The 22,664-nt window shown below is 41.0% G+C and overlaps 1 protein-coding gene and 2 long non-coding RNA genes across 4 annotated transcripts; all 3 read left to right on the plus strand.

Moving 5' to 3' along the window:
- Window positions 1-1,555: 1,555 nt before the first annotated feature.
- Window positions 1,556-12,605, plus strand: LOC119137287 (zonadhesin-like). Its single transcript, XM_037276500.1, is given in 29 exon segments — window positions 1,556-1,864; window positions 1,935-1,987; window positions 2,075-2,149; window positions 2,618-2,832; window positions 2,911-2,983; window positions 3,195-3,595; window positions 3,892-4,429; window positions 4,595-4,794; window positions 4,866-5,258; window positions 5,338-5,630; window positions 5,734-6,005; window positions 6,073-6,135; window positions 6,270-6,407; window positions 6,493-6,749; window positions 6,830-6,910; window positions 6,990-7,059; window positions 7,152-7,286; window positions 7,372-7,628; window positions 7,736-7,864; window positions 7,866-8,169; window positions 8,272-8,412; window positions 8,800-9,056; window positions 9,125-9,209; window positions 9,286-10,107; window positions 10,355-10,563; window positions 10,645-10,798; window positions 10,891-11,219; window positions 11,291-11,420; window positions 12,245-12,605. Coding segments are annotated over 29 exon segments (6,297 nt in total). The 5' UTR covers window positions 1,556-1,784; the 3' UTR covers window positions 12,388-12,605.
- A 1,776-nt stretch (window positions 12,606-14,381) lies between these two features.
- LOC119137288 lies at window positions 14,382-15,406 on the plus strand. Its single transcript, XR_005100889.1, has 3 exons — window positions 14,382-15,005; window positions 15,110-15,124; window positions 15,277-15,406. It is a non-coding gene; the product is annotated as an uncharacterized LOC119137288 (long non-coding RNA).
- A 5,458-nt stretch (window positions 15,407-20,864) lies between these two features.
- LOC119137002 lies at window positions 20,865-22,295 on the plus strand. 2 transcript variants are annotated; one of them, XR_005100835.1, is made up of 3 exons: window positions 20,865-21,313; window positions 21,949-22,016; window positions 22,090-22,295. It is a non-coding gene; the product is annotated as an uncharacterized LOC119137002 (long non-coding RNA). The 2 variants fall into 2 exon arrangements; XR_005100834.1 differs by lacking the exon at window positions 20,865-21,313 and having other exon boundaries at window positions 21,584-22,016.
- Window positions 22,296-22,664: the final 369 nt, after the last annotated feature.

The following is a 22,664-nucleotide window of genomic DNA, read 5'->3' on the forward strand; positions in this document are numbered from 1 at the left end:
CACATCACAACTCTTTGATTTACGTCGTATAAATTGCGTCCCGTTGGAAATTCTAGACAGAGATACGTACTTCAATGCAAAAAAATCATCCTAATAATACTACAGCATGAGGAACAGATGTTTGCTTGACTCCGCAAGAAATGATTAGCTCAGATCAGCATAAGCAAAGTGTCCTTGTCCCACAAGCAAAGGACATGTCTGTCAATGAAAGGAAGAGCACTAAAACTGCGACAACCTGCACCATATCTCTGAAATGTGACCTTGACCTGCTCCCAATAGAGAAAGCGGTGGTGACGGCTAGGCGTAGAGAAGGGATGGGCAACCGGTAACTTTGATTAATGTCCATTTTTCAAGTCTATTATAGTACCATGTTTACATTTGGTTCCATTTTTTAATCGCCCTAAACCTTTTCAGTCCATATTTCAAGTGTATCGTATTTACATTTGGTTCCATTTTTTAAAACCTTTTCAGTCCGCCCAAAGCCAACAAGGGAGTTGACAGTTAACACATTAGTACATTGAAGTTGCACAAAGAGTCCATAGAGATGTGACTTTTATTTGACACTGGCCTGGCCTCCCCTGCCTTCTTTGGGTGAGCTTGATAACAAATTGCCTTTTTGTTTGCTTGACAAATGCAGGATGTGGGAACAGCTGCAGGTTGATGGATTTAGTGTCACGTCATTAAGTACACGGATTGATTGTTGTACAAACTGGGGTCATTTTGGAATGAACGATATGCCGATTGAGAGTCAGAAGTGGGGCCCAATCTTACGATGCTAGTCACCGATCCAAATCAGAGGGTGATCTATTGAACACATCACGCTTTCCAAGGCCTTTCCAGTAATCCACCAGTACATGTTAGTGATTGACCCATTTTACGATTTGATTGAGTCATGGCTGCACTGCAATAGTGCATTGCAGAGCAAATAAATAACCAAATGTGACAAAACATTAAGCAAGTCCCGAAAATGTATGGGAATAGCTGACACCGTAATGACACCAGCGACTGTCTCGCCAAAGTCTTTCAACTCTATTTTTTTTCCGCCTTGAATCGCTCAGGCACACAAAGGTAAATCTGCGTCATCTGTCGGGGAATCAGCCGGCTGTCTCGTTAGATAACGGCAGACTGATTGCATCACCTTCCCAAAACGCGCTCGGGTGCTGTCAGAGTATCATAGCCGGCCGGCGTATTTACTCATAGTGGAGATGTACAGCGCCCATGGCTATTTCACAGTTGCCGAACAAAGACCTTCCTTCTCTTCAGCTGGACACTTCCAATGTTTGCTCTCTCTGGTGGCCTTCTGTCTCTCTTCCCACCTGCAGTCGCACAATGGCGATACACTAAATGTCCAGAAAAAAATCGATTTTTTTTCTTTCTTTCAATGCATAGGCAAATATGAGCTATTCATCCTCTTGATGAATGAACTCTTTTGCAAACCGAAATAGACAATTATTTGGCAAATGCCTGCAATGAGCCTTTTTTATGGCCTAGCAACGGTAACTAACACGCAGACCTTATCGATTGCCACTTCCTGTAACTACGTATGCTGCTGCCAAGCCAGTCCTTTGTTTTTAATCTGTCGTCTCCACCCACCACTTTGGTGACCCGCTTTAGCGGTGGGCTATAAAAGCTTTCCACCCTTTGTCGAGTGACACACGTGAGCCACTTGTCCTGGCAGTGGAAAGGTCACATTCATTCGTCTGTGCTCCTTCATAAACAAGTCACTCCAATCTTAAGATTGTCAAGGTATTAGCAAGAGAAGAGCTGGCGTCAAGGGATCAGCCATGCTTGGAGGATTCTGCACACATTTGCTGGTCACAGCGACTCTACTCTTTCTAACTCACACTGGGACTCAGTGCAGCAGGTAATACATTGAACGTCACGCTCTTAAGCTGTTGTGTGTTGGTCCAAAACCTCTCATCTATTTTTATTAGGGCCGAAAATGACAGTTCATCCATCAAGTTGCCCGACTGGAGAAGCGATTCAGGTATGACGCCATTGCTATGGCTTTTCAGAACATGGCAATGAGTTTGCCAGAAAATTGTTTGAGAAATGTTTTTCTACTCTTTGACAGACTATCTTACACAATGTTCATTTGACAAGCATGGCAACGCAGTGTGCGATTGGACAACGAGTCATCAAAGATCAAGTAAGAGAGACACATCTGGGATCATTGGACTGAAGTATTGGCTTTTCCTAATCATTTCGACGGTAAACAATGCACAAGCGTTTCATTTGTAATCGGTGCTACCATTCTGCTGTGTTGTGGGTCCACAGTTACATTTTATGACCCAGCATACCATTGATTTATTTGAGGCAAACTAATATTTTAGAACTGCATGCTCTCTCTGGGGCAACTGGAGAGGTTTTGTCCAAAAGCACTCAGAAAAAGTCAATCAAAGACAACTTCCATTCAATGACTATTACATGGCAGCAGATGTGCTCCTGTTTTATTGAAACACCAACAATCTCGGGGTGGATTTTCTGATGGAATCAACATGATAGAGTTCTTCTTCTCCAAACATTGCAGCGCGTTTATTGTCCATTTGAAAGAATCACACAAAGGTCTGCACGAGAGTAAAAGGCGAGCATCTCGCTGGCTAATTTTCACCTTCAGATAGTCTTAGGGTGGAGACAATCGAAAGTCCTGCACTGGATCAAGGTGAAGCCTGTCTTGAGTTCTGGTACTTGGTCCCCACGAATGCTTTCAAACTTGGAGCTTTGCTCAAAAGCACTACTGGTCTAGTGGAAATCTGGACCTCGCCTGCACTGGCACAAGATTCTTGGCGACAGGTGTTTGTGCCGCTAAACATCATTGAATCTGGGACAAAGGTAAGAAGGAGACTGAATGAATCGGAAAACGTTTGCGTGAATAAGCAAGTCCACGTCAATAATTGTCTCTGAAACTAGGTTGTTCTCGAAACGGTGTCCTTGGAGACTCGGGTCACATTTAACCGCATTGGCGTAAGGAGAGGTTCATGCGGTGAGTACTGTCTTGTTTTAGGAACAAACGACTTTTGATCTGGTACTTCTTTGGCACTGAGCAATCGGTATGACTGGAAGCAAATGACAAAAACGCGCATTGTACAGCTATTTGGAGCTCTTCTTCAGTCCCGATGACACGATTTCATTCCGACGCGGTCGGTCCACGCCTCGACTTAACAATTCCATTTATTGGCTCTCATCTCCCACAGGACACCAGTGTGATCCAAACGAAGAGATCCGGACAGACCCGTCCACCCGTTGCTTGTGCTCAGACGGACAGCTTTCCTGCGCACCCTCTCGGTGTCCCGAGGGTCAAAGCTGCGTTGGTGCTCAAATGCGAAGCCCCAGGGAGGCGTCTGACGCTGGGATATGTACTATACATAGCAACACGGACTGCGGCACTTTTGATGGAGTGTTATTTCGCTTCACGGCCCCCTGCAACTACATTCTGGCACAGACCTGCTCTTCCTCTGAGGCTTTGTCCACTTTTAGTGTGGAGGTAGTCAGTGACCATGATGGCAATTCATCGCTTCCAGCTGTGCAGCAGGTCATTGTGTCTGTGGGGGATGACAGAGTGTCTCTTCTGAAATGGCAGACACAAAGAGTTGTGGTGAGTTGAAGATGAACATTGAGAAAATGGTTACTTGGTAGGGGTTTGAGCCATCCAATCACATGATCAAAATGGTGTCATTTTCAGCTGATTGCTATTGCTGTTTTTGCTATTACTGTTTGCTCGTATACTCGAATTAGTATATTCGTTTCTTTTTTGGAACCAAGCCATAACATGGAGTAGCAATGTGATCCAAAACTCATTGGAATTCATCAGTGGCTTGATCTTTCTGCCATTTCATATTAACGGCTGATGAGAAAGGAAGATCCAACGCCGTGATATTGTCTGTCCTTTAGGTCAACGGGATTTGGAGGAATCTTCCACTCATCTTCAGGAGTAGCACGGTCAAAATCAAGAGTAACCTGGCGGCTGTTGAACTTGAAACCAGTTTCGGCCTTTCCGTGTCATATGACAATGCGGGTGATGTGCACATCGAGCTGCCGTCCGTTTACTCCGAGAAAGTCTGCGGATTATGTGGCAACTTTAACCATCTCAGAGAGGATGACTTGGGAAATCCTGACGGAGCACCTGCGCACAATGCCGCCGATTCAGCTAACGGCTGCCAAACGGTTCTCCTCCCTCACCGCTGCGACCCCGCCGAAGTAGCCGAGTATAGCGACGAGCTGAACTGCGGAGGCCTCCTCTCCAGTACGGGACCGTTTGCAGCATGTCGAGCCTTTCTGGGAGCAGAAAGCTACTTCAGGGGATGTGTGAACAAAATGTGCGCCACTCACGGTGACCCTCGGGTGCTCTGTGAGACATTGCAGATGTATGCTGATATCTGCAGGGATGCTGGCGTTACTGTGCCTTCATGGTGGAATTCTACCATGTGCCGTAGGTGACTTTGTGGCTTCAATTTCTCAATTTCAATTGCAACAGATAGTAGGAAGCAGGCAGGTGCGGTATGTCTCTGTCTCTCCCTCTCTCCCTCTCTCTCTCTCTCTCTCTCTCTCTCCCCCTCTCCCTCTCCCTCTCCCTCTCTCCCCGTCTGTCTTACAGCTCCACAATGCGGTGAGAACAGCCATTACAACTCATGCGCTGACGGATGTTCAGACGTCTGCTCCGGCGGTCAGGATAGAGTGGGATGGTGCGGACGTTGCCAGGAAAGGTGCGAGTGCGACGACGGCTTCAAACTCAGCGGGGGCGAATGTGTTCCAACGGACGACTGCGGGTGCTGGCATCAAGGAAAACACTATGAGGTAAGATGGATAGATGACCCACTGGCTGTATTTCAGACCACTATTGATTGTCACAAATGGCTTGGTCGCAGAAAGGACAAATGGTCTTGGAAGGAGAATGTTTGCAGCAGTGCCAATGTATGGGCCACAATAATGTCCAGTGCACTCGATTGCGATGCGCCAGAAATGAAGCTTGTAAGGTTGAAGCTGGAGTCAGAGGATGCTTCCCAAGCAAGCCTGCTGCCACCTGTAGCGTGTACGGTGATCCGCACTATATCACCTTTGACGGGACGGCGTACGACTTTCAAGGCGGATGCAGTTACATACTGGCTACCACATGTGGAGCCCAGAGCTCGGTCCATTTCACAGTGATCGGGCACAACATGCATCCTCTCCTTCATAACTTCACCCGCTCGAAGCTGGATGCTGTGACACTTGAAATTGACAATTGGAACCTCACATTGAATGAGAGCAACAAAGTCTATGTCAGTAAGATCCTCGTGGTCATGGTTTTGCAATTCTTGAGCGCACAAAAATGGGTTTTCTCTCTCTCTCTCTCTTTAGGTGAATAAAAGCGATGCCGGACTCCCTTACTTCAGTACTGCTTCTTACGGTTCTGTCTGGGTTTACAACAATAATAGCTACGTTGTCTTAGAGACAACCTTTGGACTAAGGATGGTGATGGATGGGCAAAACAGGTTCTTCCTGCAAGTCGATGAGAGCTACAAATACCAACTGTGTGGTCTTTGTGGTACCTACTCAGACCAGCAGAATGATGACTTCATAAAACCAAGTGGGCAAAATGCTACAGAAGCGTTTGAGTTTGCTGATAGCTGGAGGGCACCACACAATAATGAGTGAGTTATTTTATTGATACAACTGACATCAAGCTAACAGCCTTGTAATGCACGTTTGCCACCAATCCTTTCTCCCTCCCTCCCTCCCTCCCTCCCTCCCAAGATGTGTTTCCCACCCAAATGATCCTGATCGACCCTGTGAAAACCAGGAGGAGGCCTACGATGAGTGCTTTGCCATCCTTGGAGATGCCTTCCAACCTTGCCACGAAAGCGTTCACCCGAGCGTCTATATCAATAGTTGTGTTGGTGACTATTGCGCAACAAGTGGCAACCAACACACCTTGTGTGAAGCTCTTAAATCCTACGCAGTCGCTTGCCGTGTTGCAGGAGTGGAACTGCCCCATTGGGCGACAGGTTCCGTCTGTGGTGAGTCAGGTGCGGCCGGCTGAGATACAAGCGCAATGGTTCAAGTTCCTATTGTTTATTTTGGCTTTTTCAGCAGAAGCCCAAACTACAGAAAATCCTCCTCCAACTCGTCCCTCCTCGCAAACACCAGATCCAGCTTGTGAGAGAGATGAAAGATTTCACTCATGAATCCATCCTTTTGCAGCAAATGTTTCCAATTTGATTCGTTAGGGAATATTCCAACTGACAAATGGAATTCTCTGAGTTGCTAACAATTCTTTCCCTTCCCCACAGTGTGCCCCATAAACTGCAACTTTGAGCAAAATTTGTGTGGGTGGCAGCAACTCGTACAGGACACCTTTGATTGGACAAGATATGCCGGTGCCACTCCAACAATCGGAAGTGGGCCAAACCACGACCACACCACAGGGGGTGAGACCTAATGTCATACTAGGTGCGTGGTTTTATTGACTTTTCATGACTGATTGATTGTCTGTGGGATTGTCCCCCCCCCTAGAGGGATTCTATATGTACATTGAGGGCGACGGTGTAACACGAGGAGATCCGGCTCGTCTGTTGAGCTCCGAATGCCTTTACAGTGGCCCGGTCTGCCTCCGCTTCTGGTACCACATGTATGGCTCGGCTACAGCCATGGCTCTTAATATGTACCTGCTCCAAGGAAATCAAGCCACCAAGATTTGGTCCGTGACAAACAACCATGGGCAAGAATGGCATCCAGCAAAAGTTGATATCAATGTCTTCAGCCCTTTCCAGGTTAGCCGTGGCCGCTGTATGGATTTTGTTCTCATTTTCTTGCTCTTGCTTTGGTTATTGTTGTGTGTTGACCCTGTCAGATCGTTGCGGAGGGAATCCGAGGTTCCGACGCTCTGTCGGATGTGGCGATTGATGATATTTCCATCCAGTTCCACTCTTGCGCAAGTAATTATTGATTCGTACAAAACTGTGTCTTGCGGTGTTGAAATGAAAATGCCGGTCTGTTACATCGGTGTTTCTTTAGGGAGTCTGGGAAGCGGAACAGAAGCTCCTTTGATTACAGACGCCCTCCTGCCTTCACTAGTCCCAGGTTTGTTCAAAGAAAGCTCAACTTTATGGTCCAGGAAGTAGTTGCACATCTTTATGGAGTCGCAACTCCTGTTTCTTTTGCTTCCCTTGCAGCTTGTAGCTTGAATTGCAGCTTTGATAGAAATGTTTGCAGCTGGAAACAGATGATCACAGATGCTTTTGACTGGACATGGCAAAGCGCTTCTACGCCCACCCTAATGACAGGCCCCTCCTCTGACCACACGGGAGGTATGATCTTGGTGGACACACCAAGCATCAAACACTAAGATGAACTTGTGAACAGATCTGACCCCTTTGATTTCTCTTCTGGAAGATGGTCACTACCTCTACATTGAGGCCAGCGCTGTGTCCCATGGCGATACAGCTCGTCTCATCAGTTCTGAATGTTCCGCCTCCGGGTCTCGTTGCCTGCAGTTCTGGTACCATATGTACGGCTCGGCCGATACTATGGGCCTCCATCTATATTTGGTGCAGGACAACAAAGCTGATGCCATTTGGCGGAAGAGGAATGATCAAGGAAATATGTGGCACTTGGCTCAGGTGGACTTGAAAGTCGCGGGAGCTTTCCAGGTCAGTTGGTTCCATTTGAGCATTTCACCTTAATAGGAGCTCAAGAGTTACACACATACATTTCAAAAGCAAGTCAAAGTACTCAAATGTTGTTTTTCCTATCGAAGATGGTCATAGAGGGACGCAGGGGCTCCAATGAAGAATCGGATGTTGCCATAGATGATATAATGCTTTATCACGGACAATGCTCAGGTGTGACAGATATACGACATACCAACCGTATCATATCATGCAAATGTCTTCCCTAGTTCAAAGATCAGCACGCATAGAGAAAAAAAACAAATGCCATTCCATTTAGAGCTAAGTGGTGCCATGACAACACGAGCTCCCAAACCTGATGGAAACCTCACTGCTGTTCCAAATGTGACACCACCGCCTTTACCTGAGGTGACAGAGCTTCCCGGAGTGAATGTTACAGATGGAGCCCCTGTTTCAACTCAGCCACCTGTGGCAAATGCCACAATAGATCCTGAAGCAACAACTCATTTAACGATCAGTGACATTGTTACTGGAGCTGCAGAGAACAGACCACCACAGTCAGGTACAGCGCTTGCCATGCCACCATTTAGGACGTTAGCTTTGTCTCTCCCCTCCCTCGTTTTTGGATCGATTGTCAATATTGTCAACATTTCTGACTTTCCAGTATGCCAACTCCTCACTTGTCATTTTGAGGAAGACCTATGCCATTGGAATCAGCTCGTTACTGATGCATTTGACTGGACGAGACAAAGCGGTTCAAGCCCTACACTCCTGACAGGGCCCTCTTCAGATCACACCACAGGATGTAATTAAACCTCTGACTCACCCATACTAATGCCGCACACTTTGCTAGACTAGAAAGGTATTCATAACAATAGCATAGGAAGGACAGGTTTCATATGAACCACACCTTTAAGTGCCAACTTCCTTGTAGTTCAAAGGAGATTTGGTTTCCTTTTCCTGAGTCATGAGTGATTCCTCTTTCAATACCAACATAGCATTACAGTTGCATTAGGTCAACGTATGTTTGAATGTGCCATTCCTCTGTGTTATTGAGCAAATCCTGAACAAAAGATTCATGCAGAGTTGTTTTGTTTTGTTTTGTTTTGTTTTGTTTTGTTTTGTTGCACGGGCTGCATTTGTCATCATATCATTGCTAGTCCCTAACCAAAGCCTTATGTCACGAGTCCAGATGGCCACTACCTTTACATTGAAGCCAACAGCGCATCGTATGGAGACACAGCTCGCCTCATCAGTTCAGAGTGCTCTGCCTCTGGTCCGCAATGTCTGCACTTCTGGTACCATATGTACGGCTCGGCCGACACTATGGGCCTCCATGTGTATTTGCTGCAAGACAAAGAGGCTTATGCTATTCGTCGGACCAGGAACAATCAAGGGGATATGTGGCATCTGGCCCAGGTTGACTTCACCGCAACTGGATCTTTTCAGGTAGGGAAAATCCAATCAGGTTTCAGCCAAGTAATGAGAGGAGAATTCAAATGTGTTCTTCATATTAGATCCTTTTTGAGGGTCGACGAGGTTCTAATGATCAGTCAGATGTGGCCATAGATGATATATCCCTATACAGTGGGCGCTGTTCAGGTAATCATTAACTTCATCTGACAGTCAATGTACATTATGGCCAGTCTACCCGATCAAAAGTGATTTGGTTTTGCAGACTCGACTAAAACTACCCCCCCTGCACCCATGACAACACATTCGATTACAACAGAAGGTGCCGAACCTCCAACAGGAAACATATCGACGACACTAACATCCACAATCGATACAACAACAGACATAACTGTCACCGACACGCAGACAACCAGACAGTCAACAACGAAGCCTTCGACTCCAAATACCTCACCAGAAACGCCTGGGTCGACAGTTACCATCCAACCGCAGACCACTGCCGTAGTTCACCCATCATCCACCAACCACCCAGTAGATGAAGGAACGGAAGATCCAGGACCTGAAGCCACAACTGAAGAAATGACAGCACCTATTACATACCCTGGGTCCACAGCTAAGCCCATACCGCTAACAACAGAAAGCAATGAACCCACAACTAAACCACATCCGATTACATCGGTGTCCGGTGCGACAGTTACCATCCAACCGCAGAGCACTGCCGTAGTTCACCCATCATCCACCAACCACCCAGTAGACGAAGAAACAGAAGAGCCAGGACCTGAAGCCACGACTGAAGAAATGACAGCACCTATTACATACCCTGGGTCCACAGCTAAGCCCATACCGCTAACAACAGAAAGCAATGAACCCACACCTAAACCACACCCGCCAACATCAGTGACACCACAGACTCCAAACACAACTCCAACAGCAACAGCTGGACCTCAGTCAACAACGAGTCTTGAACCTCAGCCTCCAAATGCAACAAGTGAAGCACAGTTAACCACGACCATCAAACCACAACATCCGAATGAATCTCAACCAGCGACCACTGTTCTACCACAGCCCCCAACTGCACCTGAATCAAGTAAGTATGAACTCATTGGGAGACTTTAAACCGTGTAATGACCTCCCAACGCGACCTCCGACGTGACGGTTTACAAGTGCCACACTACACTAATAAAGACACTCTGGAGAACCCAGCGAGACAAGTGAAATCAATGAAGCAATAACGGATTGGTTCTAGTATGTTCTGGTTCTCTCTCTCTCTCTCTCTCTCTCTCTCTCTCTCTCTCTCTCTCTCTCTCTCTCTCTCTCTCTCTCTCTCTCACCAGCACCTTTCTGCAAACAGAACAGCCATTACAGCACATGTATCCCAGCCTGTAGTCCAACCTGCAGATTTTTGAACGCTCCACCACATTGTAATGACAGTGGGCTTTGTGAGCCGGGTTGCGTGTGTGATGACGGCTATGTGCTGAAATTTGGTCTTTGTGTGCCAATCCGACAATGTGGATGCGTGGACCGAGATGGCAATAAATACCAAGTAAGTGACGAGCCAGAATTTCTTTGGATCGGTTGAGTGAAAGCGCGCTGCTGTTACTGTGTCGGATTTCTGTCTTTGCAGTTCGGGCAAGTTTGGTATAGCGAACACTGCAGTCGGAAATGTAGATGTGAGCGGGAAGATGACGGTGGGGAGATTGATTGTGATGAAGAAGAGTGTGACAGAAATGCCGTTTGCCTCCAACATGAAGAGGGACATTATTACTGCCAGAAAACAAGTACTGTCTGTGCATTATTCAAGAGCTCATAGCTGGTCAGGCATTTTATATTTCTAATCAATTCCACATTTTTATTTTGTGTCACACAACAGCTTTTGATGAATGTACAATCAATGAAGACTCTGGCTACAGGACTTTTGACAACATGAAGCATGGCTTTGAGGGAGAACACGCGTATGTGCTGGTCCAAACCAAAAACTTGCCTAGTAATATCCAGGACGTTTACATCGAGGGGATCAATACACCCGATGATGATGATGATGATGATGATGATAGTAGTGAAGAAGACCACGACCGCGATCATGACAACAACGATAGTGACGATGAAAGCAATGAGCATGAAGGACACCACGGATTGCAGAGCCTCAAAATGAAAGTGTACAATCATACCGTGGAGTTCAAGCAGTTTCGGAAGTTGTTTGTGAGTTTCCACGCCCTTTCAATTGATGGATCAGATCTGATTGTTCCAAAGTTGTTCCTGCTTTCCTATAGGTGGATGGACAGAGAACCAAGACACCTGTTTCACCGTCTCTTGGTCTAAAGATTATCAAGAATTCCGCTCACATTTATCTCAATACAGACTTTGGTCTTTCCGTAAAGTTTGACGGTCAAAGTGACGCAGGTGAGTTTCTTTTTCTTTTTAATGCTCTAAAACACCAACAATGTCACCATTTTTATATTGGGACTTGGTGTGACTGAATATTCTAGACAGCTACATGCTACTGCAGCCAAATTGCCTCATGGGTGTTAATTGCCACACACAATTCTACAAATTATTTCTCCAATCCAGAATCATATTTCTCTTTGCTGTGAAGTCAAGTCGTCTTGCTATTATCATCATCATCGGTTTAAAGTCCGCTTTCCAGGCGCCGCTGGGTTGGACTGGATTCTCGATATGGCTTTCTTCCACCGGGGACGGTGCATGGCCATCTCGTGGTTGAGAGTGCCTATACTGAGAAAATCTTTGGAGCAAAACTTTTTACAGTCGGATGCCCTTCCTGACACCAACCCAAGGGGAAATTGATTTTCTGTAGGGGTTGACTCCCTTAGCCCATTCCTCTCCCGAGGAGCCCACTGGGCAGTGGTACTATTTAACCCATAGTTGGGGATTTATTATCATCACATGAAAACCATAAAGGGTTGTCCCGTGCTTCCAATCCTTGACTTAACCGTTGACACAAAATAAGGACTTCCTCAATTCTTGTCGCTCCTTGTTTCCTAAAAAAACAAACCCAAAGAAATGTTACTTTAATCAACTCACATCCTCTTCTCAGACACTTAAGTTTGAAAAGGTGTCATGAGAGAGGATCTGAACAGTCTCAGCAATTTGTTTCCGGAAAACTTTAGAAGAAGACGAAAAAGACCGACCTATTTCAGAGACGATAGGACAGACTCGACTGTAACTATATGTATCCAAGCCTCAAATCAAACGCTTTGTTCCCGCAGAAATAACTCTACCGCGGACATACAAACGGAAGCTGGGGGGCCTGTGTGGAAACTTTGACGGTCGAATCTTGAATGACCGGATGAAACCGGATGGCACGCTGGCCCAGACGCTTCAAGAGTTTGGAGAAAGTTGGAGAGTGTGACAGAGTCATTGATGAGAAAAGTAACAGCCCTTTGGAAACTGCTCAGGAAGTTCTACGTTTTTATTTTCTTCACATCAAGCAAATGCTGAATCGTCAATCACGTCTTTGTTTTCAGTTCATGTCTGTACCTTGCCCGAATTCATTAAACTCGGTCGGTCGGTCGGTCGGCCGGCTCTTGCTCTACCATAACGATGCACCCTACTATTTTGTTCGAAGGGAAACTACTTTTAGATCTCTTGTCTCTTGATATGATTTTATGAAATTAGACAATAATATATACATCAGTGCACCTTTTTCACAATCCTTTCATAGCAGCATTTGCGACTTTTTTCATTTTCCTTGTACCTATTGTGGTGCAATGATTGTTAAGGAAATGTTCAGGGAAAAACAATAATGATCCTTTTGTATGTCGGCAACACACAATAGAATACTCCACACGATGATCGCATATCTCGTTTGAGCAGTCTACCGATGGTTTAGTTTGACTTTGTTTTGTTTGTCTGTTTTTACAGGAAAACATGATACACTCGGGCTTTGTTCATAAATTGAAACCCTTATTGGAATGTGTCCTCCGGTGCCGCACTGGGATCATTAAAAAGGACCTAACCTGAAACTGCCTTCCCTCCCTCTTCAGGTGCCCAAACAAGATTGCTACCAATAGAAAGCAGAGGGGTGTGTCTCCTGAGATTTAACGATACTAATTAGTCGACGTCAAACAACAAGGAAATGAAATAGGGAAGTTGACCGCCTCGTGAGACGTGAAAACTACAGTCAAAGATGAATCTGTTTGTTTGTTATTTTTTACTATCGCTGTCTATACGGCTGATCAACGGTGAGAACTTATTCCGTATATCATGATACATATTTATTATTGACATACCTATCGAAATTCTTGTGACTTTTTTTGTTCATTTGCATACCTGTCTGTTCCTTATGTTCAAAGATGTGAGGATGGCTTGACACCATTTCCTCTGGCCTGATCTATTTCCATAGATTTAGTTTCAGCTGGGTCATGCAGCTCTTAGAGTGCTGATTCGGGACCACGGCAACTTGTGCGTCCTTGGCCCAAAAGATATACAAAGTAGAAGAAACAGAGTGTCATCAAGCAATATGTCAATGGTATTTTTCCGCCAATTGGGTACAATTGGTTAGTGACATGGCATCCTTTTCTCTTTCATTTTTTCCAGCACAAAGTGAAACAGGTAACATCCACTACTCGAGCCTCGTACACGGTCCCACTGCCGTATTTTTATTTTTTATTTTACCGCATGTAATGGCGAATGTGTAAATCACGTCATACTGTACATTCCGAATGGAATAAATAACACGTTCTTCTTTTGACTTGTAAGCTTTGACTGCTACCACCGGACGCACACGTAACTACCACTCCTATACTTTGCACGTTGTACACTCTCAAAATGAAGCGCAAATATTCAAGGACCAAACTTCATCCAAGAAATTGTCAATCACATATGTTTAAAGATCTTAGATGATGTCAGGTAATATTGTCCATTCATGAATTCAAATGGAATAAACAACATGTTATTGGTTTTTCTTCACTTTCAAGCTTCCACTACCAATACCACCCAAGGTAATGCTTTAAATGGGAAAAACAAAACCAAGTGTCCAATTGCATGCATATATTATTTCATAGCTTTTGAATGTACTTTTGTACACGTACTATGTACTTTACATATTATACACCAGAAAAGTTATCTGCAGTGGAAGCTAAAACACACAAGTGCCGATTTGTGTCGAACCAAAACTAAATAACTCCTTTTTTTTCTCCTCTAATCTTCAGCAACCAGAAGCACTGGTAAGCTCCAACAGCAATCCACATCATAACCTTCCGCATTATCCCATAGCCAATGTACTTTCTGTACTGTACATCAAAAAATTAATAATGGAAATAATGATGTTTTCTTTTCTATAGAATTAGCTACCATCAGCGCAGGTAACCCTCTCACACTGACTGTATATTTAACAGCGGGGGGTTGAACTTTTTTTAATCATCTAATATCTGATGTGCACATACACAATACTAAATTCAGAAATCAATTATTGAAACTTTGATATTTTTCTCTTTTATATAATTGTCAGCTACCAACAGCCCAGGTAACTTATCTGTCTATTTTTACAGACGTGGTTTGAAGGTTTTTTTTCTAAACTGATGCCTGATGAACACATAACGTAACATTCAGAAATGAGTATTTTCTTTTCTTCTATATAAGTTTCAGGTACCAACAGACCAGGTAACCTCTCACACTTGCTGTGTATTTTACAGCAATGGTTTGAACTTTTTATAATCATCTAATATCTGCTAGTATCTGATGTACAAATAACGTAAAACTGCACAGTCAGAAATAACTAAAATACTGTACATTTTGTGCTGTGCTTTCAAAAATCGATAATGGAAATGTTTTAATTCTTCTATAGAATTAACTACCATCAGCACAGGTAACTTCTCACACTGTATATTTTACAGCAGTAGTTTGAACGTTTTTGAATCATCTGATATCTGATGTACAGATAACGTAAAATTGTACATCCGGAAACTAACTAATAATTAAAATAATTATGGGGGGGTTTTTTTCGATTTTCAGCTACCATCAGCACAGGTAACCTATCACACCTTCTGCATATTTTACAGCAATAATTGAAATAATAATAATTAATAATCGAAATAATAATTAATGATTTTTCTCTTTTTATTTTTTTCCAGCTACCAACAGCCCAGGTAACGTATCACATCTACTGTCTTTTTTTACAGGAATGGTTCAAAGGGTTTTTTCTCACCTAATGCCTGATGTACACATAACGTCGTACTCCTTTCAGAAATGAACTAAGAATTGTAAGAATAATCATTTTTCTCTTTTTATTTTTTTCCAGCTACCAACAGCGCAGGTAACATATCACATCTACTGTCTATTTTGAAGGTTTTTTTTTCTCACCTAATGCCTGATGTACACATAACGTAGTACTCCATTCAGAAATGAACTACTAATCGTAAGAACAATCATTTTTCCCTTTTTATTTTTTTTCAGCTACCATCAGCACAGGTAACCAATCACACCTTCTGCATATTTTACAGCAATAATTGAAATAATAATAATTAATAATCGAAAAAATAATAATTGATGATTTTTCTTTATTTTTTTGCAGCTACCAACAGCACAGGTAACGTATCACATCTACTGTCTAATTTTACAGGAATGTTTGAAGGGTCTTTTTTCCTCACCTAATACTCCATTAAGAAATTAACTAATAATTGAAATAATAATAATTGTTCTCTTTTTTTTTTTTTTTTCAGCTACCAACAGCGCAGGTAATGTCTCACGCCTACTGTCTAATTTTTACAGGAATGGTTCAAAGGGTTTTTTCTCACCCTAATGCCTGATGTACACATAACGTCGTACTCCATTCAGAAATGAACTAATAATCGTAACAATAATCACTTTTCTCTTATTTTTTTCCAGCTACCAACAGCCCAGGTAAGGTATCACATCTACTGTCTATTTTTACGGGAATGGTTTGAAGTTTTTTTTCTCACCTAATGCCTGATGTACACATAACGTAATACTCCATTCAGAAATTAACTAATAATCGAAGTAATAACAATTTTTCTCGTTCTTTTTCTTTCAGCTACCAACAGCGGCGGTAACGTATCACATCTACTGTCTATTTTTACAGGAATGGTTTAAAGGTTTTTTTCTCACCTAATGCCTGATGTACACATAACGTCGTACTCCATTCAGAAATGAACTAAGAATTGTAAGAATAATCATTTTTCTCTTTTTATTTTTTTCCAGCTACCAACAGCGCAGGTAACATATCACATCTACTGTCTATTTTGAAGGTTTTTTTTTCTCACCTAATGCCTGATGTACACATAACGTAGTACTCCATTCAGAAATGAACTAATAATCGTAAGAATAATCAGTTTTCTCTTTTTATTTTTTTTCAGCTACCATCAGCACAGGTAACCAATCACACCTTCTGCATATTTTACAGCAATAATTGAAATAATAATAATTAATAATCGAAAAAATAATAATTGATGATTTTTTCTTTATTTTTTTTCAGCTACCAACAGCCCAGGTAATGTATCACATCTACTGTCTATTTTTACAGGAATGGTTTAAAGGTTTTTTTCTCACCTAATGCCTGATGTACACATAACGTCGTACTCCATTCAGAAATGAACTAAGAATTGTAAGAATAATCATTTTTCTCTTTTTATTTTTTTCCAGCTACCAACAGCGCAGGTAACATATCACATCTACTGTCTATTTTGAAGGTTTTTTTTTCTCACCTAATGCCTGATGTACACATAACGTAGTACTCCATTCAGAAATGAACTACTAATCGTAAGAACAATCATTTTTCCCTTTTTATTTTTTTTCAGCTACCATCAGCACAGGTAACCAATCACACCTTCTGCATATTTTACAGCAATAATTGAAATAATAATAATTAATAATCGAAAAAATAATAATTGATGATTTTTCTTTATTTTTTTGCAGCTACCAACAGCACAGGTAACGTATCACATCTACTGTCTAATTTTACAGGAATGTTTGAAGGGTCTTTTTTCCTCACCTAATACTCCATTAAGAAATTAACTAATAATTGAAATAATAATAATTGTTCTTTTTTTTTTTTTTTCAGCTACCAACAGCGCAGGTAATGTCTCACGCCTACTGTCTAATTTTTACAGGAATGGTTCAAAGGGTTTTTTCTCACCCTAATGCCTGATGTACACATAACGTCGTACTCCATTCAGAAATGAACTAATAATCGTAACAATAATCACTTTTCTCTTTTTATTTTTTTCCAGCTACCAACAGCCCAGGTAACGTATCACATCTACTGTCTATTTTTACGGGAATGGTTTGAAGTTTTTTTTCTCACCTAATGCCTGATGTACACATAACGTAATACTCCATTCAGAAATTAACTAATAATCGAAGTAATAACAATTTTTCTCGTTCTTTTTCTTTCAGCTACCAACAGCGGCGGTAACGTATCACATCTACTGTCTATTTTTACAGGAATGGTTTAAAGGTTTTTTTCTCACCTAATGCCTGATGTACACATAACGTCGTACTCCATTCAGAAATGAACTAAGAATTGTAAGAATAATCATTTTTCTCTTTTTATTTTTTTTCAGCTACCATCAGCACAGGTAACCAATCACACCTTCTGCATATTTTACAGCAATAATTGAAATAATAATAATTAATAATCGAAAAAATAATAATTGATGATTTTTTCTTTATTTTTTTTCAGCTACCATCAGCACAGGTAACCAATCACACCTTCTGCATATTTTACAGCAATAATTGAAATAATAATAATTAATAATCGAAAAAATAATAATTGATGATTTTTTCTTTATTTTTTTGCAGCTACCAACAGCGGCGGTAACGTATCACATCTACTGTCTATTTTTACAGGAATGGTTTAAAGGTTTTTTTCTCACCTAATGCCTGATGTACACATAACGTCGTACTCCATTCAGAAATGAACTAAGAATTGTAAGAATAATCATTTTTCTCTTTTTATTTTTTTCCAGCTACCAACAGCGCAGGTAACATATCACATCTACTGTCTATTTTGAAGGGTTTTTTTTCTCACCTAATGCCTGATGTACACATAACGTAGTACTCCATTCAGAAATGAACTACTAATCGTAAGAACAATCATTTTTCCCTTTTTATTTTTTTCAGCTACCATCAGCACAGGTAACCAATCACACCTTCTGCATATTTTACAGCAATAATTGAAATAATAATAATTAATAATCGAAAAAATAATAATTGATGATTTTTTCTTTATTTTTTTGCAGCTACCAACAGCACAGGTAACGTATCACATCTACTGTCTAATTTTACAGGAATGTTTGAAGGGTCTTTTTTCCTCACCTAATACTCCATTAAGAAATTAACTAATAATTGAAATAATAATAATTGTTCTCTTTTTTTTTTTTTTCAGCTACCAACAGCGCAGGTAATGTCTCACGCCTACTGTCTAATTTTTACAGGAATGGTTCAAAGGGTTTTTTCTCACCCTAATGCCTGATGTACACATAACGTCGTACTCCATTCAGAAATGAACTAATAATCGTAACAATAATCACTTTTCTCTTTTTATTTTTTTCCAGCTACCAACAGCCCAGGTAACGTATCACATCTACTGTCTATTTTTACGGGAATGGTTTGAAGTTTTTTTTCTCACCTAATGCCTGATGTACACATAACGTAATACTCCATTCAGAAATTAACTAATAATCGAAGTAATAACAATTTTTCTCGTTCTTTTTCTTTCAGCTACCAACAGCGGCGGTAACGTATCACATCTACTGTCTATTTTTACAGGAATGGTTTAAAGGTTTTTTTCTCACCTAATGCCTGATGTACACATAACGTCGTACTCCATTCAGAAATGAACTAAGAATTGTAAGAATAATCATTTTTCTCTTTTTATTTTTTTCCAGCTACCAACAGCGCAGGTAACATATCACATCTACTGTCTATTTTGAAGGGTTTTTTTTCTCACCTAATGCCTGATGTACACATAACGTAGTACTCCATTCAGAAATGAACTACTAATCGTAAGAACAATCATTTTTCCCTTTTTATTTTTTTTCAGCTACCATCAGCACAGGTAACCAATCACACCTTCTGCATATTTTACAGCAATAATTGAAATAATAATAATTAATAATCGAAAAAATAATAATTGATGATTTTTTCTTTATTTTTTTGCAGCTACCAACAGCACAGGTAACGTATCACATCTACTGTCTAATTTTACAGGAATGTTTGAAGGGTCTTTTTTCCTCACCTAATACTCCATTAAGAAATTAACTAATAATTGAAATAATAATAATTGTTCTCTTTTTTTTTTTTTTCAGCTACCAACAGCGCAGGTAATGTCTCACGCCTACTGTCTAATTTTTACAGGAATGGTTCAAAGGGTTTTTTCTCACCCTAATGCCTGATGTACACATAACGTCGTACTCCATTCAGAAATGAACTAATAATCGTAACAATAATCCCTTTTCTCTTTTTATTTTTTTCCAGCTACCAACAGCCCAGGTAACGTATCACATCTACTGTCTATTTTTACGGGAATGGTTTGAAGTTTTTTTTCTCATCTAATGCCTGATGTACACATAACGTAATACTCCATTCAGAAATTAACTAATAATCGAAGTAATAACAATTTTTCTCGTTCTTTTTCTTTCAGCTACCAACAGCGGCGGTAACGTATCACATCTACTGTCTATTTTTACAGGAATGGTTTAAAGGTTTTTTTCTCACCTAATGCCTGATGTACACATAACGTCGTACTCCATTCAGAAATGAACTAAGAATTGTAAGAATAATCATTTTTCTCTTTTTATTTTTTTCCAGCTACCAACAGCGCAGGTAACATATCACATCTACTGTCTATTTTGAAGGGGTTTTTTTCTCACCTAATGCCTGATGTACACATAACGTAGTACTCCATTCAGAAATGAACTAATAATCGTAAGAATAATCATTTTTCTCTTTTTATTTTTTTTCAGCTACCATCAGCACAGGTAACCAATCACACCTTCTGCATATTTTACAGCAATAATTGAAATAATAATAATTAATAATCGAAAAAATAATAATTGATGATTTTTTCTTTATTTTTTTTCAGCTACCAACAGCCCAGGTAACGTATCACATCTACTGTCTATTTTTACAGGAATGGTTTAAAGGTTTTTTTCTCACCTAATGCCTGATGTACACATAACGTCGTACTCCATTCAGAAATGAACTAAGAATTGTAAGAATAATCATTTTTCTCTTTTTATTTTTTTCCAGCTACCAACAGCGCAGGTAACATATCACATCTACTGTCTATTTTGAAGGTTTTTTTTTCTCACCTAATGCCTGATGTACACATAACGTAGTACTCCATTCAGAAATGAACTAATAATCGTAAGAATAATCATTTTTCTCTTTTTATTTTTTTTCAGCTACCATCAGCACAGGTAACCAATCACACCTTCTGCATATTTTACAGCAATAATTGAAATAATAATAATTAATAATCGAAAAAATAATAATTGATGATTTTTTCTTTATTTTTTTGCAGCTACCAACAGCACAGGTAACGTATCACATCTACTGTCTAATTTTACAGGAATGTTTGAAGGGTCTTTTTTCCTCACCTAATACCTTATGTACACATAACGTAATACTCCATTAAGAAATTAACTAATAATTGAAATAATAAGAATTGTTCTCTTTTTTTTTTTTTTTTTTTTTTTTTCCAGCTATCAACAGCCCAGGTAACGTATCACACCTACTGTCCCTTTTTACAGGAATGGCTCGAAGGGTTTTTTTCTGACCTAATGCCTGATGTACACATAACGTCGTACTCCTTTCAGACATTAACTAATAGTTGAAATAATAATAACAAGGAATGGTTTGAAGGGTTTTTTTCTCACTGAATGCCTGATGTACACAACTGAATACTCCATTCAGAAATGAACTGATAGTTGAAATAATAATGTTTTTCTCTTCTTTATCATTTTCAGCTACCCCCCCCCCCAGGTAATCTCTCACACTTACTGTATATTTGACAGCAGTGGTTTGAACTTTTTAATCACCTAATATCTGATTTACAGCTAACGTAAAACTCTACATTCAGAAATGAGTCATGGAAAGAATGACTTCTCACACCTATGTATATATTTTACATTTGGTGCACCTGAAATAGAAAAATGCAAACACACAAGTGTCCAATTGCTTCCACACATCTTACTGACACAGCTATGTTTTGTTTTCCCACCAAATTCCTAATCCATACTGTTCTTTCAAAAATGTATTATTATTTAAATAATGACATTTTGATCTGATTCACTTTTCAGTTGAGGACCTCACAGGTAACCTCTTATACCTACTGTAAACGTATTTTACAAATTGATCTACAAGGACGCCTCAAACACATCTACATGCCTGTCGCAAGAGAGAAAAAATGATTTTATATCATCTTGATTGGAAACAAATGGGCACGCGTGTTTGAGCTTCCCTTATAGATACTTTTTCTGGTGCTATAACTAATATAGTTTTTGTGTTTTGTTGTTTGTTGATGAAATCCCTATAAGTGGTATCTCACCCACACAAGTCTACTTGTTCCCCAGCTGTGGCTTCACCACTAGATGCCAGCAAATCGCCGTCTACAAATGCTTGCTATTACTAAAGTGCGGCGAGAAAGCGCTCCGAGCGGTCGGAAGGAACACAGAACCTCACAGTGGCTTGACGTTCGTTATTACACTTCCGGGTTAAATGACTTGAATTATGTTGACGTTGTCATTTTGGCCGTAGCCTTTTGTGCTCCAAAGAACTTTCCTCATTTCTTTGTGAATGAATGTCTAGCAAATACTATTGATTTTTGTGAATTTATGACCAAATGTCGGGATGTTCGAGTCAATTCCTGTTCCAAAGCACAAGCAGTGTACAACTAAAGACGAAATAATAATGACTTTATATCAATGCTTTTCTTCACATTTCCCAACAGTGTACGCGCATATAAAAGCTGTCGTTACATTTGCCCCGGGAGCTAACGTGACAGAAATCCTCCAACAAGTAAGTGCATGCAAAACGAGACCGAAGGAGACGTCCTTGCTCTCTCTCATTACGGATGTTTGCTTTCTCACAGTTCATTTTAAATGCAACTGGTGGTTTCTGCGACGACGATTGCCAAATTGATGCAACGGTAACCCCCGCAGCAGACGAGACACCGCCCCCCTTCTAACTCCTCCGTATGCCAAAATGTTCCATGCTCGCTGTCCCAGTTTGTCAATATTGATGTGTGCTTGTGTCTACTGCGATCATTGAAACATTAAAAGAGTACAATCATCATCATTCCCGAGTCAAGCGGTCATCAAGCCCATGAAATGGTTTCTAAAGTGTGAGAGCGTCGACTTCTTTGTGCTCATTTTCTGCCAATGGAATCAAGCCAAAACGGCTCGACCCCGGCATTTTGGACAGGATAGTTTCACTTTGTTAATTAGCTGAGAAAGATATGGATGATAATTACAGATGTCCATGACATGTACGGATTAAGGTGCCAGCTTCCTTCATTTTTTAGGTGGATTTGAATGGGAAAGGATCTTTCCAGGTATATTCATGTGAACTTTGACAGCCGATGATGTTGCACTGGTTGCATGATGTTGCACATCATCATAACCGGACTCGCATCTCCCTCCCTCTTCCCCTTCGGAATTCTGACAG

This window comes from Syngnathus acus, chromosome 17 (genome assembly GCF_901709675.1).
Source record: "Syngnathus acus chromosome 17, fSynAcu1.2, whole genome shotgun sequence".
NCBI lineage: Eukaryota > Metazoa > Chordata > Actinopteri > Syngnathiformes > Syngnathidae > Syngnathus > Syngnathus acus.